A 20,920-nucleotide genomic window follows, 5' to 3' on the forward strand; every position below is an offset into this window, starting at 1 on the left:
GTCCTGCCAGTATAGTACATCGGGTGTACTGGCACGGGGACACGGTGCCAGTACAGTACATCGGCCTCGTCGAGGATGAGCTGCAACGAGTGGAGGACGCCGTCGCCGCTGCCGCCGGCCACGTCGGTGTGCGCCATCGTCGGTGGGTGCGTGGGAGGTTTGTGCGGCGGTTGGACGACGGCGGCTAGGGTTGGAAGGCGAGGATGAAGAGAAGTGCACGCCGGTGGGGTTTTAAGGAAGGCGGCGGACGCACATTGAAGGCGCGTGGATAAGGTAGGTGGATGTCGCGTGGCCAGTCTGTGGTGACCCGGCATACCACTGCATGGTGTAGTATGCAAGTCTGATATAACACCAATGAAACACCGTTCCACTAGTATTATATCGCTCAGAGTGGTACAACAGAAACATATGCGGGTCCAAGGCATGTCTATAGAATTACATACGGACTACGTTACGTGAAGATCGGCATGACCTCCTACTTTACAATGAGGTAAAACTGCAAATAAACTCCGGGAGAACGACTCGTAGTCTAATCCTAACACGAACTCTATTTGTAGAGTATTTAACTAGCTACGAGAGGCTATGAATAGATTCTACCTAAATAGGAGCTAGGTTTAGGAAGCTAGTTCCCTTCTACTTCTTAATCTAGGTTTTCTCCATGGTGGATGTGGTATATGACTCTTCCGGCAGATTTCTGTCCCTTGAAGTAGTTGTTGTCTCCTCGGTCTTCGAGTTGAACTGGAGATCCTCCATGGCCTCCATATCTAAGCAGGGGATTTAAGAGTGGGATGAGTACGAGCGTACTCAACAAGTTCATTATAGGAAAGACGTGTTTAATGCGCTAGCTACAGCATTAGACCAGAAAGTCTAATACCAATGCAGGTTTTGATAACCATTTCTTCAAAAGGTTGCTTTTATTCAGAAGAACTATGTCCGTCAGCCTTCACCGGTTTACTAGAACTTCATGGAGTTCCTTTCCGGCAGCGTTCGCAGTTCCAAATCCCGGAACAGGGAGTGACAGAGTCACGATTCATTACACTCTGCAGAGGTGTGTTGCTTTACCCATAAGAGATCTTAACCTTGGTGCCAACCCAAGCACGTTACCCGTTCACACTTCCTTTGGTGTGAGGCCCGGTATAAGGTCATAGCCAATCATATTCCTCCGCTACCTCATACACCCACCCTTTGCTGCAAACTCCGACCATGGGTCCTCGCCGGTGCTCTTATACCAATTAAGGACGGCCCCCGACCACGACAACAGTTCAGGTCTCTACCATGAACTCCTTCGCCGGCAGCTGCAACCCATCATAGACCGCAATAACCGTGGGGACTTCATCGGGACCCCCACCCTGCCACTTGTCCTCTCTTGGATCAAGGGTACCACTTGTCCTCTCTTGGATCAAGGGTCTACGGTAAAGCGCATCCGTTGATGTACAAGAGGTGGAAATACAATTGACTATTCCGTCCCACTCCGCATCTTATGGTTAACACGGGTATTACGGCACAAGAATCACTGGACGACATTTGTTGTTTAATCCTAGATGGATATAAACCCTTGCAATGGAACCTCCACCATATCAACACAATCCATGGTTCCATTGCCCACCACATAGTCATATTCATAGTTATGAAAATAGTGGTTTTGGTTTTTATGCAATAGTGATAATCATAGTACTTTGCAAGTAATTTGATAAAGATACTCAAATGACATGAGCAAGTGATGAACTTGGCTTTCTTGACTGCAAGATTATGCAGGCAAGGTCTTCGATACGCAATAACTCCAGATTCTGAAATAGCATCATCGTCCGGTAAGGACGATGTTTAAAAGATTGGCAAGGATGCAATAATGCATAAGTATGAGATGCAATCGCTTTAAGCGTGACCTAACCCCGATGATTTAGGATTAGTGAGTTGTAAGGATTTCTTTAGGGTGTGTTGCACTTTTAGAGATGGTTCGCAAGCAAGGTTCTTATTAAGGTTTTGATTAACTTGGTATCATAAACAACCAATGTAATAAATCACAATAATAACATTACTAGCACACCACAATAATATTTGGTATAATCCTAACATGTAATCAATAGTGGTTAGTTTTAGTACTATATGACATGGTTAATGATTACTTATCATATACTTTAAAAGAATAACTTTTGGAAAATATAATTCTTGATGAATAGTAAATATTTCAAATAAGAGTTAATTGATTATAGGGTTTACTATTATTCTCAATTAATCCCTAAGAGGTTATTAGAGATAACATATGAAAGTAACCATTGAAGATCTTTTTAGTACTTGTGTATACCTAAGTTGAGCATGATCATTAAAAATAAATCAAGTAAATTGCCATTACCACACATGGTTGCAATTATTGTTGTTAATAGTTATGTTATATCAATCCATATCATATTTAGGTTTAATAACTTATTTTTAAGGTATAAGAATATCAAAAGTATCCTAGATTTAATTTATATTTTTTAAGTAAAATATTCCTTACAAATGTAATTTGGAACTAGAATATGATTTAAGAATAGTTAACCTTTATGCTTGAGTTTTATGGAATTAATAGATTTTTATGAATTAAAATAAACACTCTTATTTATCATGTTTAAATTATTTTCACAATATTTATTACATGATTAAGTTTGAAATAGTATTTCTATTTTTTTTAAGAATTCAACTTAATACGATTAACAAAGAAATTTAAATATAAATTATGAAAATTGAACGAAAATTCTATATGGCTTTAATTTAATGGTTGACTTGGTTCAAAGTTTTAATACTAATTTATAGCTTGACTATGGTATTTTTGGAATTTAGAAATCAACTTATATTTGTTGTTTAATATATGTTTGTATTTCAAAAGTTTATTTTTTTTATATGGTACTAAAAATAGACTAGTTAACTTAGCTGGAGCAAAATGGGCTAATTAAACGATACGTACAATCTAATGGATTATCAGTTTGATTAGAGTTCAATGGGCCTAGTAGCACACACGCACACCTGGTTCGGTTACGCACACGTACACGTATACGTACGAGCCCAGGATACTTGATCCCCTCACGGCCTCATGTCTCTCATTCCCCTATCTGGAACATGAACGCGACCCCCTCTCGATTCCCCTTCTCGCTTGCGACCACCACCTGGCGATGCGCCCACCCGCACCCTTGCGAGCTCCCGCGGCTAACCCTAACCCCTGTCTTAGCTCAGCCGCCGGCGGCCTCTTCTGACAGCGTCGGCTGTCGGCGTGGCTCCAACGACCTTCCCCACCTACTCGCGCCGCCATGACGCCCATAGTGCCTACACGCGTGCGGACACGGGACCCCAGTTGTGGTTCGTCTGGCCGATGCGGGCGCTGGCGCGTTCCCGTGGCTCGGTCTGCACCTCCTCGACGACCTCCCCCGAGCTCCTGGTCGACCTCGTCGACAACCTCGACCACTTAGTGTTGTTTTTACTACGCTGCCTCCTCCCGGTATAATCCCAGTTCTCCCCTACTCCCGTATGGTGATGTGTCGATGACTTGTCTACAGGTTGGGATTCTATGTGACCGTAGTTGCACTAATGGTCTCCTAATCACCTTGCTATTTTCATGGTTGGTGTGTTCTGATACATGAGATGGAATCATGGCGTTTATGCAAACTAGTGGTATGGTGGTTTCCTGGATATGTAGGTAGGTATGAACAGGTGTGATGATTAAGCACTCCTGATGTGGTTGTGCTAAAGGAATGAATCATTGCTAGACTCTAGCTGCTGTTGTATGTGTGAATAGATACTCTAACGGATGAACAGATACATCTACTAAAGAGAATACTGTGAGATGTTGCTGGTTTGCTGCATTATGTGATGTCTCGAGTCGGATGGTTCTATCATACATGGCATGTGTGCTTTGTAGTTTTGCTATTACTGTCGAAACTGAAGTTAAGTACAGTTAACTTCATTATTGAACTTTGGAATAGCTTACATAGGAATTCAAATTTGTTGGCTTAAGATTAAGTTACATATATGTTGGTTGTAGGCTTTAACTTGGTATCAAACCGCTTGTGGTTCCTCTGACTAGTTACCTACTAGATATAATTGTCCCGACGTTGCTATTACTGACAAAATTTGAGTATGTGTTAGACTGACGATCCAAGGATTTTAGTTATAGCCTGTTTATAAATGCACAAGCCTTGGCTTGAGATTGTTGGGGCAGAGTGGTGCTTTATTTAAGTGTAAACATCAAAACATAAGTACTGTGGCTACCACTGGATGGTTTACTTGATGGTTTCTTGTGAGCTTATGGGTATGCTTATAATGCTCTTATTACTGGATTGAGATGATTCCTTGATCATCTTATTGTTTTCATGGGTTGGAATAAATATCGGCGGATGCTGGTACTAAGTAGATGCTTGGACATTTTACTGGACTAGTTTTACTTGTGAGCTTATATGCATCTCTAGTGGCTTGGCTGTTATGGAATCTGTAGATCATGTGCATACATGGTCGGGGCTTATGATTATGTGTTGATGGTGCAAGGTGATTATGTCCAGTTCTTTCTCAGATGTATTAGTTGGATTATTAAACTGATAAGAGCAGTTCTTTTCTTGATATCTTAGCCTGGCCAATGATGCAAAGGCTGAGGCATCGATTTTTAGATAAGAACAGTTACTGTTGGTGGTCTTTAAAATTCTCTGTGATGAATTTGCATAGCATCTCTATGCCAAACTGAGGGAAAAATCTATCTCACAACGGAACTGATGACTTTATAGTTTATGCTTGATTCCTATTTATTTCACTTGCATAAATGTCTGTGCCATCTGCTAGATCTATGTTCCTCTGTGGTGCCTCATAAGAGTGTGCATGGAGTAACAATATGCTTAGCATGATTTGGTACTGCAGGTATTTGTGTAGTGATTTAGATAGGCTTTGATCATAGCTATGATCATATGATGTAAAACAAAAAACTACCCCAAACAAGCTACTGTAAATGCTTATACTTATATCCAGGTGCAAAGATGATCTGGAATAGATATGCCAGTGAACTGATGCTTTATTAAAGTGATTGCTCATTTAACCTGCTGTTGTAAAGAAGTTTGATCTTCTGGTAGTGGTTTGATCTTCTTCTTGTGGTCAGCCTGCTCCTCCTAGATTCTTGATTTGTTTCCTATTTCTTCTAAGAAATCATCGGTGGTGTTTGTTTATGACGGTGGATGTGATCTTGCTGGTAGATCATGCACAAGGCTGGCAAGAGGATCTATTGATGTTGTTCTTGATATTTGAGTGGATTTTTGCTAGTGCAAACGATGGCTAGCTGGGCTGCTGGTGACTAAGGTGAATGTGAGCAAAGTGTGATGCGGTTGGCTACTGCTTTGCTTTTGTAGTGCTGGGGTTTGCTGGGGAAGTGACAGCACATGATGTGCATGCAGTGACTGTGCTGCCTGTGTGTGTCCTGTTTCTAGTGACTGTGCTGCCTGTGTGTATCCAACCTGATCTTCTTTGCCTCATAGTGCAAGGCATACGGTTGGCTTGTGCTTATCTAGTGCTGCCTTTTATTTTTGGTACTGCCAAGTGTATAATATATGTGAGCTTAATAAGATCAAGTGCGGAAATGGTGAATGGATGGGTGCGCGCGCACCCATTTACGAAAAGTTCAAAAAAATGCTATTTAAAAGTTTCCAAAAAATGTGAAGTAAAATTTTGCATGTAGATATTATGTTGATACTTACTCATGTGTGTTTTCACGGAAAAATACCATTGTGTGTGAGCTACACAAAAATGACAAAATGCAAATTCCTATTCCTGTGAATAGTACAATTCCTGTTCACTATTCTCATTTGGACATTTTGTCATTTTTATGCAGGCCACACACAATGATATTTTTCCGTAAAAACACACACGAGTAAGTATCAACATAATATCTACATGCAAAATTTTACTTCACATTTTTTGGAAACTTTTAAATAACATTTTTTTAAACTTTTCGTAAATGGGTGCGCGCGCACCCAGGTTCCATTCCTCCGGGTCGGATCAAGTGTGACTATTATGTTAATTAAGACTTTGCTTAATTAGCAAGTGGCTTCTAATATATGGACTAGAATCATATTGACTTCTCCATGTCAATACTGATTCAAATAAATAACCTTGTGGGCTTTTAGAGGATTCTTGCTAGATTAGAGGGAAATAATATTGTTGCCTAAGGATAAATTAGATTTGGTGCTGCCTCTAGTCCTTTGTTGCCTTCAATTACTCATGTTTGTCTCGTGATCAGTGTTGCCTCTCCTGATCCAAGTGTATTCTATTTGTCCCTGTTATTGCCTAAGAAAAATATTCCTCCCTCTAATCACTATTTGGGGATCAAGATTAGTTCTTGACTCCCATTAGCTAGATTCCAACATTAAAATGCCTCATCATGGATGATGGCAACATTTTAATATTCACCCAACAATTTCCTTTTTTTTCTTTGTTGTTTGTTTTGCATATAAAGAATAAGAAGATTGGAAGATCGAGAAGATTTAGATTTAGGTCTTCTTTTATTTTCCTTTTTTAATCATTCTCTATTTATATTTATGTGACTTGTAAATAATTGGTAATAATATTTGTAGTAAAGTTTAAATTACTTATTCTTTTGGAATTATCAAATGTGTTTACTTTTACACATTGTATTTCTTGTTGTAGTTTGGAATTCAAATTCAATTCAATTTCTATTTGAATTCATATTATCCATATTTGATTGAATTCAAATTGGTTCTCCCAAAAACACATGAATTCACAAAGGTCATGTCGAAATTTGTCGCACTCACATCGATGACTAACTCAATTCCAGCGATGCAAGAGAAATCTCGATCACTTTGACAGTTTTAAACAAAAGCGCGAAAATTCCCCAGATTTTCTATGCATGAATGCAATGCACACATCTGTTTCCTCTATTTTTGTAACCCCAATACCTGGTATATTACACAGTCGCCGCCGTCTTCGCTGCTTGGGTTTCCACGCAGGAGGCTATTTTCGCTATCGGCCCCAAAAAACTATCGGGACTGATATCGGGGCCGCCGGTGGAGATGCTGTTAGTATAAGCGTATGTTTCGGAGCCAAGAGTATTTTTACTAGGCTCGGCAGTACTGCGATTTGGGCCTGAGTTGAACTTGTGCATTGGGAAGAGAAGTAATTAGCGCTAGGAGAAAGGAGTATCGTACACACATTGGACACGAATTGTCGTGTGTGAAGCATTATCGTTATTTATTTGCTTCATGCCAAATAGAAACTCAACTCAGAACATAAGATCAGTCCATCTATACAGTATACAGAGCTATCGTAATTCACCCACCATGTCCAACAGAACCATCTAAAGTATGACATACTGACACACCAAATACGTAAAAAATGGAATTTATATCCCAAGATTCTGCTGTATGGTCAAATGAATGTCATTTATAACAAAATCCGATCACCTCCATTCCTCATCCATCCTTGTGCTCCAACGAAAAACCAAGTGCAAAATGGAGCTCCAGGAACTCAAACACGGGCCCTAATCATGAGATGGTCCTTGCAGCTGAATAAGATTCGAGCGCTGGTGATAAGACGGTCCTTTTACTTACCAAGAGCTTTAAGGGGGTTACTGATCAAGGGGATAACCTCTCGATGTGCCATACTGTGCTCCCATCTACTTCTCGCTGTGAATACTGCAGCCTGCTTATACCAAAGTATCATGTGTTCAAAACTACACTGCCTTGTTCAAGAATATTCAAACAAGGGTTTTTGACAGATTCAAAATGGGTTAACAAAATTAAAATAGCTAAAAAAATAGAAGAGGTGAAAAACATACCGGTCATGCAGACGAGACTGTTGGCCTTGCCAGAACTCAAAAAGATTTGGTGTCAACCGGTAGCCACCCCAGTAATCAGGTTTTGGGATGAAGCTACTGCAGAAACAGGAAACAACAAACGAGGTTTAAACAACATACTCGGATTCAGATTTTGCAGCTAACATGAAGCAGCTATCTAAAGATTGTTACAGCTCAGCAGCTCAGAGTACCATGCCATCTGCCGTAGAGACATCTAATGCAAGGCCATAGGTAATATATTCCAGCAAATACCGAGATAATGGATCTGGAGCCTTTGAGTTGTACTACCTCTGATGATATTTAATCGACACCAGCTATATACGTACGTAAGCCATTTCCTTGCAGCACACGCGTCGATTAAATCCAACCGGAGGGAGTACTCTACAGACTAAACATACATAATCTGGTGAAACGGTACAATATCCATATCCCTCACAGGAGGTAGAACAGAGAGTAGATGAATCCATTTCCCGTGCTCCAGAGATAAGAGGTAGAGAGTAACCACAATGTACTGAAGCTCTAATGGAGAAGGATCATTACACTGCATACTTTGCATAATATTGTATGGACAGGACAAATGATGTGCATATTATGGGTTTGGTTCGCAGCCTCACTTTGCCAAGCCAAATTTTGGCAGTTTGGTATGTGTTGTTCTTGGCACACTTTACTATCCATATGGCCCACCGGTCATAGAGTAAAATTATGGCTCAATTTCTCATCCACACTTTTGTGGCTGCCACACTTGCCAAACTTAGGCCTGCCAAATTCTGGCCGAGAACTAAACAGCTCCTATAGGTACGTTTGGATCCTAGGCTAAAACAGTTATAACCTTGCCAGGCTAGGATATGCGTTTGGTAATGCAAAAAATATCTTGCTTTTGAGGGCTAACTAGCCTCACGGGGCTAGGAAAACCTCGCCACGAGGGGAGAGCCGATTCGGCTCGCTTCTGACGGCGAACGACTACACGCGCAAAAAATGTCCCATGATCCTCACTTTCCGTTGAGTTGATGTGTTGGCTTGCCTCCAAAAGCAATCATAACAATCCATCCAAATGACTAGCCCGCTTGCAATTGCCAGCAAAAGTAAACAGCCCAGCCAAACGTAAGGCAGACTTTGCTAAGCCGAGCTGGGTTAGCTGGCTAGCTCAGCTATGGCCCATCTAAGCAATGGAACCAAACGCTCACATTCAAAATTGATAAACTGACAATATCAAAGCGTATTAATCGAACATAACTTCAGCAAACCATATTCCAGCCTATTTATTGTGGTTCCATGAAGTAGCGTGGGCATCTTGCTAGTGATTGTAACGGTAGCACCACTTTGAAAGATTCATGGTCTTTGGCTGCTATATGTGAAACTAGGTTTATGGCTGCTGGGTTGCTCTGTCTGAATCTTTCAAAGTGGTGCTACCATTACAATCACTAGCAAGATGCCCATGCTACTTCATGGAATCACAATAAATAGGCTGGAATATGGTTTGCTCAAGTTATGTTCGATTAGTACACTTTTATATTGTTCGTTTGTCAATTTTGAACAAGTGAGCCCTCCGGTAGGGAGTACACCCTCCAAGCGGTGCCGGCGACAGAAAGCTCGCTGGCAGGGACGTGACTTCCATGTAGTTCTGGCTATGACGAGTTCGCTGGAAGGGGGTGCAGCCTCCTCACGGCTCCGGTAACGACAATGTAGCAGCAACGTGAAGAGAGGCGGATGAAAAAGATACAACGAGGAATGATGACAGAAGTAGATATCGGGCAGGATGCAAGATACAACGAGGAATAATTGGCAAGTACGTTGAAGTCACATTTGTTCCCAAGCAGATAGAATCAGAAACATGTCGATATGCTTCTGATTTAGGCATGAATACAAACACACAAGGACAGGAAAACATGAAAACTTGCACCTAATAATTGACAAAATCACAGGAATAGCAATAATTACTGTCTAAGTAAATCAAAACGTCTCACACGGGTTTGTCCAGCCCACTTATCAGGGCTGAGCTGAAAGTGAACGAATGACCACCAAATGAACTTGGTGTGGTAAAACAGAAATACACTGCTTGGGCACAAAGCAGCTTATGGTGAATTACTCGAAACAAGAAAAGTATAACATGCAATGGAGCGGTAGGCATGTTGACTCACCCATCCGAATATTTTTGTTCCAATTCCTTGTACGCCTGTTGAAGAACGTCCCTTCCAGAAATTACAGTGCTCTAGAAATAGCAAAGTTAATATCTATTTATTTTCCTGTTTCATCCATTTCATATTTTTAGTGCTAAAAACAGACATGTGACTAAAACTAGATCGGCAATACCTGCTTGCTAACTATGGCACCAAGCTGACTTCCACGTGGGCGGCTGTGGAAATACTTTTCAGACTCTTCTTCTGAAACCTTCTGAACCAACCCTTCTACTCTAACCTGTGCGACAATAAAGGTCAGCATCGTCAGCCAACAGGAGGTCTCAGTATGTGCTAGTCTATTTGTCAGTTCAAATACATGTGTTGCATGGGAGCGTTCAAAATAATGGAGTAATGAATTGAACATCCAACTGGATTTACAGAAATATGTGGTAAATATGTATTCAACTATGCAGTGGGACATTTGGTTTAAAAAACGGAAAATGAGTGGTATACAAATACTAAACTGAAATTACCCAATATAAAACTATTCTTTATTTGCGTTGAAGACATATTTCAACTCGCAGACCATTTCCAGTTTATCTTTTTAGTGCTCTTGACTAAATTTTCTTTCCAAGTTGATTACCTAACATTGATAAGTTAATTATAAGGTTGTTTCAAGTCAATTTAGTAGTACTAAACAGAAGTTTTATTTGGTAAATCTGATGCCTAGTTTCAAAACGAAAGACAAAACTAATTGTGCTGATAGTACAACAACTTGGCGTGCGGTTCATATTAGTCCATCAAGTTGAAAAAATGCAATGGATTAGTCCACATACTTGGCTCACAGTTTCATTTTGGTCCAAAAAGTGCCACGTCAGGCTCTGGTCGCACCCACGTGGCATGCTACCATGGTTAGTGCCGTATAGTGCAGAGGAGTTTGCCACACCTTGGCTAGCCCTGTAATTTGGCATATAACCCCATAACCTTTCCACAAATCGCATCAAAAGGCCCCTCTCTATTCCCTTCATCTTCATAGATTTCATTTTATTCTCTAATCATCCTATAAATATTCCCCTAAAACCATCCTCTGACCTACATGATTGCAAGCATTCGATTGGCTTTCCAGACGCAATCCAAGACCAGATGGCAGCACCAATAATTGGCCATAGACCAAAAATGCTACGTTAGCAAGTCTCTGCTGGGCAACAGCCCTCTAGTATCCTGGCCCTAGTGTCTTCTACCAAAGAACTTTCAATGTTTTAGCACAAAAGAATGAAGGTCAAACAACAAGTATTGCAATTGTACTTCCATAACATTGGTCATGATCAGAAAAGGGTAACATGACCATATAACTTACTGCGCAGAACAAAGCTCATTTTCCTTCATTCATATGAACATACTTGGACATATTCTATCGGCAAAGGTCTCCAACAGTGATGCAAACCATAAATTTATCACACAGAACAGATTTATGGTCTTGTGAGGCTTAAAGAACCATCATTCTCGGCGAAAAATGGATACACAGTCACGAAAAATCTGTCAGATCATCGCCCCCCAAACCCTATCAAAACCGCACCAAAACTTATAAGGATCTGTGAGATTAGGGCAACATCTGACAGTATTGTGTCCCTTGATCGCCATACCTTCGACGACGCGTTTCCATCTCCATCAAGGGTTACGGTTACTGCATCCAAATCATCCGCAAAATGGCCACAAACAACTCAGAGAAGAGACAAGAGGTGGAAGGACTGGAAACGCGGTGAGAAAAAATGGGAGTCCTAATTGCAAAAGGTGCATGGCGCCCTGACGTTTCGGTTTCACGTGCATCACTTGCCACGCTAGCACGGCATGTAGGTGAGATTGGCCTGAGTGGCTCAGTTTGGACCAAGATGAAACCGTGAGCCAAGTTTGTGGACTAGTTCATTGTTTACAGCTTTTGATGGACTAAAATGGGCCCACACGCCAAGTTGTACCTCTGGGGATATCACCTCAACTATACCGCATGAGTTTATACCATATTACGTTACTCCTTATTAAATGAATACACCTGATGCATCAATGCTTATTATTCATTTACTCATAACTGTAACGTGACAATGAGACCTAGCCAATAGTAATTACCAAATACATGACAGAACAATGAAGACTGTAGGGTTTGAAAGGAGCCAGCTGGTATATCAGATGAGATTGCTTAACAGACTATTATACAAATAAGCACAACAAAACCAGTTCATGCTGAAGAGCTGGGACCCTATTTCACATATCTGACACCAAACATAGTGGTTGTTTTGAAAAAGGACTAAGATTGTGTTAGACTATTAGTGTGAGAATTTGTATTGTGTTAGTTATTCAAAAGATCATTCACCCTCTTGCTACTGCAGGCAATAATATTATTTGTTCACCCTCTTGCTGCTGAAGGAAACAAAATGATCGTATAATCACTAGTGTTCGCGCTTGGTAAAATCACCTGGCGGTTCATCTCATTCCAGTAGAAAAGAAGTGCAGCATTTGAATTTTCTGACAAATCATGTGCCTTTTGGCTATCATAATTTGTGTACCTGCACAGATACCATGAAAGCATGAGGGAAAAAAATGTAGGGATCACCGGAACGGATCACAGATTAAAACGGTGATTTTTAGCTTACCAAACGAAGCCATGCTTATCAAAACCTTTTAGAAGAACCATTCTTGAAGAACTGCCAACAAATTAACAACAAAGACTATTATCTAACATAAACAAAAAAAAAAAACATAAACAAAAGCAAACCGTTCCTAAAGCTGAAAAGAACATCAAGGCAGAAAGAATCATACGGTTTTCCTGATTTACTGACAGTTGTTAAAGCCATGGCATTTGGTTCTCGCAGGTTAGCAGTAACTGCTTCATCAAACCATTTACGGAACTGCAGCAAAGAGACAGTCATCCGAAGAAATCATTATTGATAAATAAGCTCACTATTTCCAGAATTGCTTCAAGTTAATCATACCTGATCAAATGGATCAGGGATCACTTCATTCTCAAGAAGTTCTGGGGAAATATAATTTTCCCTCAGTGATGAAATGTCAACTGATGGTGCTTTTCCAATTCTCACACACATTGAGGTGCCAGGATATGGAGGAAGTTCGAGCCCATATTTGCTCGAAATAGGAGGCGGAACAAATCTACCCCCGAGAAAATGGTGTGGGCCAGTAAATTTTTTCGCACAGAGCTTTGGTGCAGTCAGTGATACCTACACATTCCGCAATAACTTAAGAACTGGAAGTTTCAATGGTTAAACGGCTACCTCAAAGGTTGATGCATGAATTCATCCAAAAATCTTCTAAATAGATACTAACCAGCATATCAGGCTTAATTCCTCCTCCATTGACATCTCCCTCTTCTACATGCCACCCAGAAGGAATATCAACAGAAACGATTGGCGGCCTTTTCGCTAAATCATCATTAGCACTCAGAGAAACAAGCATTTGGACAAGATCATCAAAGGGTGGTCGGGGTGTTCCTGAAAAGTAGTTTACGTGAAAATATAATTTGTATCAGTCAGAAAAACAACACCAGAGCCTGTTATTTCGATTCAATTCAGTTCACTCCCGGCACCATTCTATAAGGTTACATATCATTGATGATTTTAAAAGGTTCTGCGTTAAACTAAGCCACTTGCTCCCAGCACCATTCTATATACCTATATTTCAAAATACCATGATACAGGGATCAAGGAGAGGGGGGAGTAATCTCATGTATTGACTTAATAATCATAGTCTATGTCAGTTTGATCAAACACAAGTTATTCCAAAAAGGAAACTACTCATTTATCATCTTGAAAATCATTGTTTTTAAAGCAGGGAGCTCAGCCATTGTTTCAACAAGATAATGCATAAATTAATTCTGGTTGTATACATTGATCAGTTCCACAATTCCTGCTAAAGGATGGATAACAACAACATTGTTTCAATGAGACCATATGAAGTACTTAACAAATCATATGGCACAGAATATTCACATGGAACAGAGCAAGGGAGACAGATGAGTGAAAAAATATCTGGGCCAAGCTTTACATTCAATCAGTGAACATATATCAGGATTCAGAACATCACAAAAAGATAATATATTATCAAAATCCACATACCATGAAATGAGAAGCCAAACATTGCATCAATAACAATGTCAAACTGGCCTGGTAAGTTGTTAAATAGATCTTCAACAGGCACGAACGGGATACCCAGTGATTCAAGCTAGAAGGTAAAGATGGTTATAATAATAATGTTGGGAAAAATAGGTAGAATATGGCACACCAAGAAAGCTGCGGAGCCCGCCAGAGAATACCTGAGTAACAAGGCCAGAATACAGAGGTTTGGCTGTACGTTTTGGATAACAAACAAATGGTTTGTATCCGAAATGATAAAGATGACGAGCAGCAACGAGACCATCACCACCGTTGTTTCCTGGACCACAGATGATAAGAACCCTTTTATGTTCACTCAACTTATAAACCTGTATTGATCACACACAAAAATATATCAGAAAACCGAAAGTATCTCGAACTAAGAATTGGTGCACAAAAGGGAACCGAAAAGACAAACAGGCTCATCGACATGGATGCCAGCTCATAGAGACTATGTTAATACACTCTTCTAGTATGTGTGATGATCAGATCCCCATTTTTTCGACTAGTTAGTGGGAGTTCACAAGTATGAAGAGACCATAGTAGCAATCTCATCACGAGTCCTTTAATGGGATATTTATCCATCATACCACAACAACAGCAAGCTACTGCTGCATAGTCTAAACGGTCAAATTTGTTCGGATAACTAGCCTGCTCAATAAAAATTAGCACGTCAACAACCATGACAGCAAGTTCCATGGCAGCTCCAGCTCCACGGACTTAACCTTTCTTTTTTCTTTTGAAGCATTTAATAGCATCTTAAGAAACATAGTAGCAAGTGAGTATTAGCTGCAATATACCTCCGCAACGGCTTCCGCTACGCTCAGCCCCGCGAGCTCCTGCACGCGCGCACGCACGCCCAAATCAAATGAAGCGATCAGTGCGAGAACCAAACCACTAGCGGTAGATGGAAGGGGCGCGGGGGTGGTTCCCGTTCAGTTACCATGAGCTGGTCGACGCTGAAGCCGAGGGGCCCCATGAGCTGCTCGTCGATCTCCGCAGCGTCGCGCTGCGAGAGGTGCGTCACCTCCGTAGCGGCCGCGGCCGCCGTCGACGTCGCCAGCGACGCCATGGCCCGCGTGCGCGAGGGTGACAGGGCAGCTAACCGCGCGGCGGCGGCGGCGGCGAAGAAGGCAAGGGCGCGGCGGGGCGGGGGAGGGGGGCGGCGGTGTGGGCTAGGGTTTTGGGCCGTAGGAGTGGCAGAGGGAGCGGCGGCGGCGGTGGGTGCGGGGAAGGTGGAGAGGAAAAATGGCATAGCACGGGTGGTGGTGGTGGCGAGGCCGGATTTGCCGCAGATTCTGGACGCGGCGGTCAGCATCCCCCGCTGGCGGTGGCGGGCAGCTGGCTGGGTAACTGGGTTGCGAGTTTGCGACTACGCCAGTAGACTACCAGTACAGTACAGTACTATCTAGAGTGTCCGAACTCCGAAGACAACCAGCGTCGGCCCAAGTGGGGCCCACGAAGCCGGAATCGAGAAGATGCCACTCCTCCCCACCCCATTCCGAGCTCTCTTCTCTCCGGCCACCGCCGCCTCCACCTCCGACGTGCCGCCGCGCCTTGTCCACCGCCTTCGGCCGCCGCTCGCGGGGGCTTTCCTCTTCCTCAGCCTAGGAGCCGTCGCGGGCTGCGCACTCTCCACCCGCCGCGTCCCCTTCCTCCGGTAACCCATGCTCCTCTCTTCCACTCTGCCCTCTTTGTTACTTCCCAGATTTTTAGTGGACTCCGTTAATTACCAAATCGTGATTCATATTCATGGTGATTCGGCTCAAATCCGGGAGGATCTTCACAGAAAGGCTACGCTGGTTGGTTGGGATGGGTCAGCACCTAATAATGTCTTTAGCCTTTGTGATTGTTATCTCGTAGATTAGTTGTCGATGAACTCTAGGAGACAATCAATCACTTGCAGTAGAGTTTACAATCATCCATTGCCTGTTGTTACCTGAAACTTTGCATGAAGGTGTGCTTGGCTTGATAAATAATGCTCTGGATATCGTAAAAACAAAAGGAAAAATAAAAACCCAACACATTGCACTGCACTGTTAACTCAGTGTAATGGATCATACTAATTCAGCCCATCTGTCTCCCAACGCTAGTGGATTTCTCCAATATTGTTGCGGTTACCTCCATAGCGTTTCAGATAAAAGCCGATGCGTTTCGGTGTGTCGCTAATGCTATATAAGTTCGATAGTCTGAAGTAGTAACACGTTAGCATTTAGAACCCTGTGGATTCTATGTGAGTCAGTGGTTACATTGTTTTTCCTAATGTGAAAAGTACTTGGTAACAGTTCTGAGACTTTACAGGGCGAGAAGTTTCAGTTCTGCTCGAATGGAGTCTACTTCCACGACTGTGCCTTCCATTGTTGTGTATGTGACAGTTCCAAATCGGGAAGCAGGTACTTTTACCTATGTCATTTCTCCATCCCCCGCTCCCTCATGGGGTGTTTAAATATGATATCATTACTCATCCTGAAAAAAAAGGAAAGGATGTAAATATGATAACGCTATAAATTTGATTCATCCTGAAAAAGTAGAAGCTATAAATATGATATGATAACGCTCAGTGCATGGGTCCTCCATACCAGATTTGATTCACCCTGAAAATGGAAAATCTGTAAATAGGATACGATAGCAATTAGGAAGTGTTCCCTTGTATTAGGCGAAGCAACTCCCTCATCCTAGACATGATGCTCTTCCTGGGCTCTGCAATGGTCGTTGCCTTCGTCTTCGTCTCCGGAGTCACGTCCTCCGTCAGCCCCATGTGGCCATATCCGACTCCGATCCTCGTCGATGATGAACTGGGCCTAGTAACACGCTTACTGCTCCACACCACTGATGTTCCCCATGTCGAGCCATGCATGATTCATTAAAACTTAGCAAGCAATTAAACATAGTGGTAGCTGTGGTTGAGCACTTGAGCATTGTTCAATGCAAAAGTTATACATATCTGTTGGCCGATGAATGTCGATCTAAACTAGCTCTAATAGCTTACACTTGACACCACATGCACCTATGCATATATGTATGCAGCTAACCTGCCTGGAGAATTGATTGACCACCATGCGCATGCATATGTTAAATGCTTCTTGACAAGTTGTATGTCATTTTAAAACAGCACTAAGAAATTTAAAATGGCTCTCTTTTATTTTCAGTTATCTTATTATTTATTTTATTTTTGCTGCAGGCAAAAAGCTATCAGAAAGCATAATCAGTGAGAAGCTTGCTGCGTGTGTGAACATAGTGCCTGGTGGGAGCTGTGTTCTCTCTCTCTCTCGCAGTTATAGGCACTCAAGTTTAGCAGACTCTTGTCAATTTGCCATCTTCTACAGTAGTTTCCTGCGTTCACTTGAACCTCATCATCTCGTTCAGTTTCTATTCAACATGGCATGCACTTTAGCAAATTGACTTCTCTATGCCTTGACTTGTATTGTGGTAGCTGAGGTTCAACATAATCATTGTTTGGGATTCTAGTTGAATTAACTGATTTATGACCTTCATCAAGATCTCTTCAACTGCAGAGCTTAGCTTCTGCCTGTGCATATGCATTGGAATTGGAATAGTTGTGGACATGTTAATGTGTGGGCGAGTTGACATGCTTGACTTGGTTGTTTATTTAGAACATATGGGTGCAATGATGACAAAATATTCTAGCAAGCTCTACTCTTTGCTAACAAAACAATAGTTGTATATGAACTGATGTATATGCATTTGGCCATGAACAGATTGATTTACAGATTAGCTACCTCATCTTCTTTTGATAGTTTCTTATTGTCAGTCATCATATGAAATCGTCATATATTCTCTTGAACTTATTTTAATTGGTATTCTCGTCATTTTCCAGGGATCGAATCTGTTTACTGGTGGGAGGGAAAGGTACATTTCTATTTATACTTTCCTGACCAGGATAATCTATGGTGCTTATTGTTCATTCATCATTTTCGCCATGAACACCTTTACATGGGATGTTTGACCATTCTATTACAAAAGTAGAGATGTCCTGTTTTCCTCAATCTGTTCATTCCTCAGGTGCAAACTGATGCTGAGGAGTTGCTCATCATCAAGACCAGAGAATCTCTTCTAAGTGCCTTAACTGAACATGTCAAAGCTAACCATGAGTATGAGTAAGTTCTGTGCTATTTATGAAGATCTATCTACTTCTTAATATGAATTTCGAACAAACAGAGTATAATGTCAAACATATTAACCATCTTGAACGGTGATTTACTGTTTGATCTTCTTTATGCAGTGTTCCTGAAGTCATCGCTTTGCCGATAAGTGGAGGCAACCTCAAGTACCTGGAGTGGCTCAAGAACAGCACTAGAGAAAACTGATCTGGCTTCAGCTTAGCCTCACTGAATGCGTTTGTGAGTAGCCGGTGATGTGGAATGACTGTTGTGATTCGAGATATCAAGTTTGTGTAGAAAGACTTTGGTCTCTAAGTGTTGATGGCAGCGTCGTGATGAATTGGTTAATCTTTAGTCTCCTGTCCTAGGGTCGAATAAACTTTGTGTAGCATCAAGACAATTTGCACATGAAGTCCTGTTTGCCGCACTTTTGTACTATTGCACCGTGTTCTTTTCATATCTCTCTTAAAACATGCACAATATTTATCAACAATTCATACCTTTATTCCAAAGGCACGAATTGAGGACGGATAGATGCTGAAGGGACATCAACTGTCATTTCAGAAGGCTAAACACATTCGCTTATAATTAAAGCAAAAAAGTGACAGTTATCTAGGCTTCGTTTGATTGTATTTCCTGTCTCGCGCGAACAATCTTTTGGGTGTCTGGATGATATGACTGATGCGATTCAGGCGATGCAGCACATTTCATCAAGTAAATCCTTTCTACTTTTAACAAAGGTGACGGAGTAATAAGTTGTATAGTTTTCTTTACTTCGTCACCTTTCTGGTCCGTTCGATTTTCATCCAATGGCCCCCAGAGACCGATGTATCATCACTGACCACTCAACCCCCTGTCTTCCTTCACTTGATATCTCCCGCATCCGACTCTAACTACACAATGACCATCAGCGTTGCTGCTCTCGCCCCGGAGTGCATGGCTTTTTTCTCTTATGCCGGCGGCCTCACACCCCAACAGTACATCGCGTACTCTCCAATGCTCCAATCTTGCCTCTGCCTCGGCAAGAATCTAGCAAAGCTCTAAAAAAATGCAGACAACTTAATAAAAAAAACACATAAACACATTTCACAAAATGTTGGAAAAATCTACCACACTTTTTTTTTATTTGTGGGAGAAGCATGGTTGGCATCTTGTTTGTTTAACGAGTCATCATATAATTGATGGTATATAGGGGCACTTTGAATAGTCCCACTACTGATGGTTCCACTGAAATGGTAGCCCACCAAGTATCCGCCGCCACTTCAAGGAAGTCAATGAGTTTGGGACAAAAGGCAGCAAAGTGGAGATGATGGGCTCATGACGTGTGAAGTGAGTTGTCCGAAGCTGAGGACGTAGCTGGCAATCGGAGGAATTGCTTCTCCCAGTCGACAATAGCAGAAGAAGTGATCGAGACACACCAGAACACACCAACATAGGATTGTCACGCTCGTTAATCCATGTGACCGTCGGCCATGAAGATGAATCTCCTTCAAGGCTTCAACTCGAGCTCGTGAAGAATGGAAGCGAGACAAACAACGTTGATCGACTTGCCAATGTATTCTTGTCTGCAATCTGCATCCTGGTAGATCAGGTTGAAGTCAGCCGGTGACAGCCCAAGGCTCTGGATGGGAAGCACGAAATGCTATAGTGTAGACGGCAGAGAAAGGACTGCTAAAAGCTTTTTATAACGCAAACCTGTGCGGTGTGATCGTATGCCCTGTCTACAACGGATCCAGATCCCATTCCGAATACAGTTTAGATGATTTATCATAGGACAAAAAGTGTTTCAAGGAAAATAAGTTTCATGTTTTCTTGTTTTAGCTCGCAAAGTAGTTTCATGTTCCTGCAGGGAGCTGGAAGCCTGGAAATTGGATCCGGATCTTCTCTAGTAATGTGGAGAATATCACATTCAGAGGTTGCACAGCCACATTGATCTGGATCCTTGTATTTTGATCACAGCGCCCATCAAAGCATAAACTTATGCAGATCCTTCGTACCGGATCCCAATGCAGCCATGCAGGCCTTGGATGCCTGTTCTTGAAACTCCCGAATCTCGGTGAGTAGTGCAAGCATGCATTCAGATTTGATTACACTACTAAAGTACTCCTTGGAGCGAAGAAGTTCTGAGGATCATAATTTACCTTTCTTCAGGTTCAGGAGCTTAGCAACGTAAGTTTCTAACAAGCAAAAAAGCCAGGAGCAGTAGTGATACAAATATGTGTGCAAGAAGTACGTAACCAATGATCAAGCAAAACACAAAGCGTGTCTTCGTTCCAGCAAAACACTACTTGCAAAAAAATTGAACACTAATGCACGAAATCAGAAGAAAGGCACATCGCAACATAATACAATAACAATAATTCCTTTTCTCTATCTTTATATTTCGGTGAGGTGTCAGATGTTGTCACTACTTGCTAACCTGAAGGATTACACCCTGATGCTGTTATTCTACGATGTAAAAAGTACAATCCAAGAGTTATCAACGTTACAGTTATATCACTACTAAACTATATACAATATCTCAAAACCGAAAAGAGAGAAAGAGAGATGTGTATAAAGCATGGAAATGATCATTTTACCTTGATCAACAAAACCTTGCACATCCACAAGATGTTCAAGATAAGACACGACCTGAACACAGCTGAAACTGAAACAGGCAGCACAGAGGCAGTGACATTGGATAATATTCTAACAATAAAAATCAAATCT

The 20,920-nt window shown here is 41.7% G+C and overlaps 2 protein-coding genes across 2 annotated transcripts; one reads left to right on the forward strand and one right to left on the reverse strand.

The window, feature by feature from the left end:
• Positions 1 to 7,208: 7,208 nt before the first annotated feature.
• Positions 7,209 to 15,427, reverse strand: LOC124650146 (pyridoxine/pyridoxamine 5'-phosphate oxidase 1, chloroplastic). The gene is made up of 13 exons (XM_047189704.1): positions 15,034 to 15,427; positions 14,891 to 14,929; positions 14,252 to 14,419; positions 14,055 to 14,160; positions 13,267 to 13,430; positions 12,918 to 13,160; positions 12,745 to 12,833; positions 12,579 to 12,629; positions 12,401 to 12,491; positions 10,127 to 10,231; positions 9,955 to 10,025; positions 7,799 to 7,894; positions 7,209 to 7,662 (listed from the first exon to the last, which is right to left on the reverse strand). Exons 1-13 carry the CDS (start codon positions 15,406 to 15,408, stop codon positions 7,596 to 7,598), a joined length of 1,665 nt encoding a protein of 554 aa, XP_047045660.1. The 5' UTR covers positions 15,409 to 15,427; the 3' UTR covers positions 7,209 to 7,595.
• Positions 15,428 to 15,536: 109 nt separating this feature from the next.
• LOC124708083 (protein CutA 1, chloroplastic) lies at positions 15,537 to 18,649 on the forward strand. Its single transcript, XM_047239771.1, has 6 exons — positions 15,537 to 15,750; positions 16,392 to 16,483; positions 17,272 to 17,334; positions 17,929 to 17,960; positions 18,114 to 18,208; positions 18,334 to 18,649. The coding sequence occupies exons 1-6, from the start codon at positions 15,569 to 15,571 to the stop codon at positions 18,416 to 18,418; spliced, it is 549 nt and encodes a 182-aa protein (XP_047095727.1). The 5' UTR covers positions 15,537 to 15,568; the 3' UTR covers positions 18,419 to 18,649.
• The last annotated feature ends 2,271 nt before the right edge of the window (positions 18,650 to 20,920 follow it).

The sequence above is a fragment of the Lolium rigidum genome, chromosome 4 (assembly GCF_022539505.1).
Source record: "Lolium rigidum isolate FL_2022 chromosome 4, APGP_CSIRO_Lrig_0.1, whole genome shotgun sequence".
NCBI lineage: Eukaryota > Viridiplantae > Streptophyta > Magnoliopsida > Poales > Poaceae > Lolium > Lolium rigidum.